General features: G+C 54.9%; 1 protein-coding gene across 1 annotated transcript in view; it reads left to right on the forward strand.

The window, feature by feature from the left end:
• The window catches only part of VOLCADRAFT_101283 (uncharacterized protein), a gene marked incomplete at both ends in the record, with an annotated part of 5,769 nt that extends 5,426 nt beyond the window's left edge, over positions 1-343 (forward strand). Inside the window, one exon of the mRNA XM_002959720.1 lies at positions 116-343. Coding sequence (XP_002959766.1) covers positions 116-343 — 228 coding nt within the window. The remainder of the gene's footprint in view (positions 1-115) is intronic.
• Positions 344-1,130: the final 787 nt, after the last annotated feature.

The following is a 1,130-nucleotide window of genomic DNA, read 5'->3' on the forward strand; positions in this document are numbered from 1 at the left end:
TCCAAAAGACATGGTCATCTTTGGCCCCAACACTTTCACGACCTCCATCACATGTTGTACTCCGTAATCTTTCTCACTAGGATTCCCCTGTGCCCTCCCATCCCGCCGGTTCCAGGGCGGTCTCGGTGATTGGCAACGCGCGGGTCTGCCGCTGTCGGAAGGCGCCAGCGGCTCCAAGGGGCAGGGCAGCAGCAACAGCGGTGGTAGCTCGGGTGCAGCCACCGGGCGCGGAACCAGCAGCGGTCGCCTCACCGCCACCGCCAGCAGTCGCAACGGCACTGGCAGTGCGAAGGCAACCACGACCAAGGAGCTGGTGTCGGTCTCATCGCGAGGTCGCAAATGAGTGGAAAGGCCCGGGCACCCAGACAAGCTGGGTCAGCAGGGTCAGGGCAATGGAGTAGCGACACCGGGGAGGCGACGGAATGAGCGCCATGGGACCAGAGACACCTGTGCGGGCAGTGCGGCGCACTAGGTTATTATCAGGTGCTATCAGGGTCGGGGGATTCCTCGTTATTAGTTTTCAGCGATGTTGTATTGCTTTTGGCAATTAGAAGGTGCGAGAGGTGTGGTACACGTTTTGCTGAGTTGCATATGTAGTAAGTAGTTGGCATTAGCGTTCATCGGGAGTTGTAGCGGTCTTTGCCGTTACTAGTCGGTATGTGGCGGGATTCAGGCAGCAATGGTGGCAGAGGGGCTCCTTTGAGTGGAGATAGAGCGTTGGGTTTCCTTGGCACTCATCTGGTTGCTCGCTGAGAACTGCTTGTATCGGCCTGCTGTGATGGATTTTAGATATTTGCACCCACACTTGCTGGATAGATTCATAAGAGTCTCCAAACCTTAGCAACAGGGGCTTCTTGAGGTTGCTGAAGCTAATGCGAGCGTATCAAGGCCATTTTGCAGACAGATATGCGGTGGACTAAGGAATTAGTCCAATCCGTTCCTATAGCGTGAGAATACCGTCATTATGCACTGGAGAGGGAGGGAGTGAAGGTGGCCCATAAGCGACGGGCAGTTAGAGAGGAGAGATGGACTTTGAAAAGACGTCATGATCCTTTTACTGTGATTTCCTTTGTTGAGGAGGAAAGGCCAGAGGTTGTTGCGAGGCACCTTGCATGGTTTGGAAATGCAGT

Source organism: Volvox carteri (assembly GCF_000143455.1).
Source record: "Volvox carteri f. nagariensis unplaced genomic scaffold VOLCAscaffold_615, whole genome shotgun sequence".
Taxonomy (NCBI): domain Eukaryota; kingdom Viridiplantae; phylum Chlorophyta; class Chlorophyceae; order Chlamydomonadales; family Volvocaceae; genus Volvox; species Volvox carteri.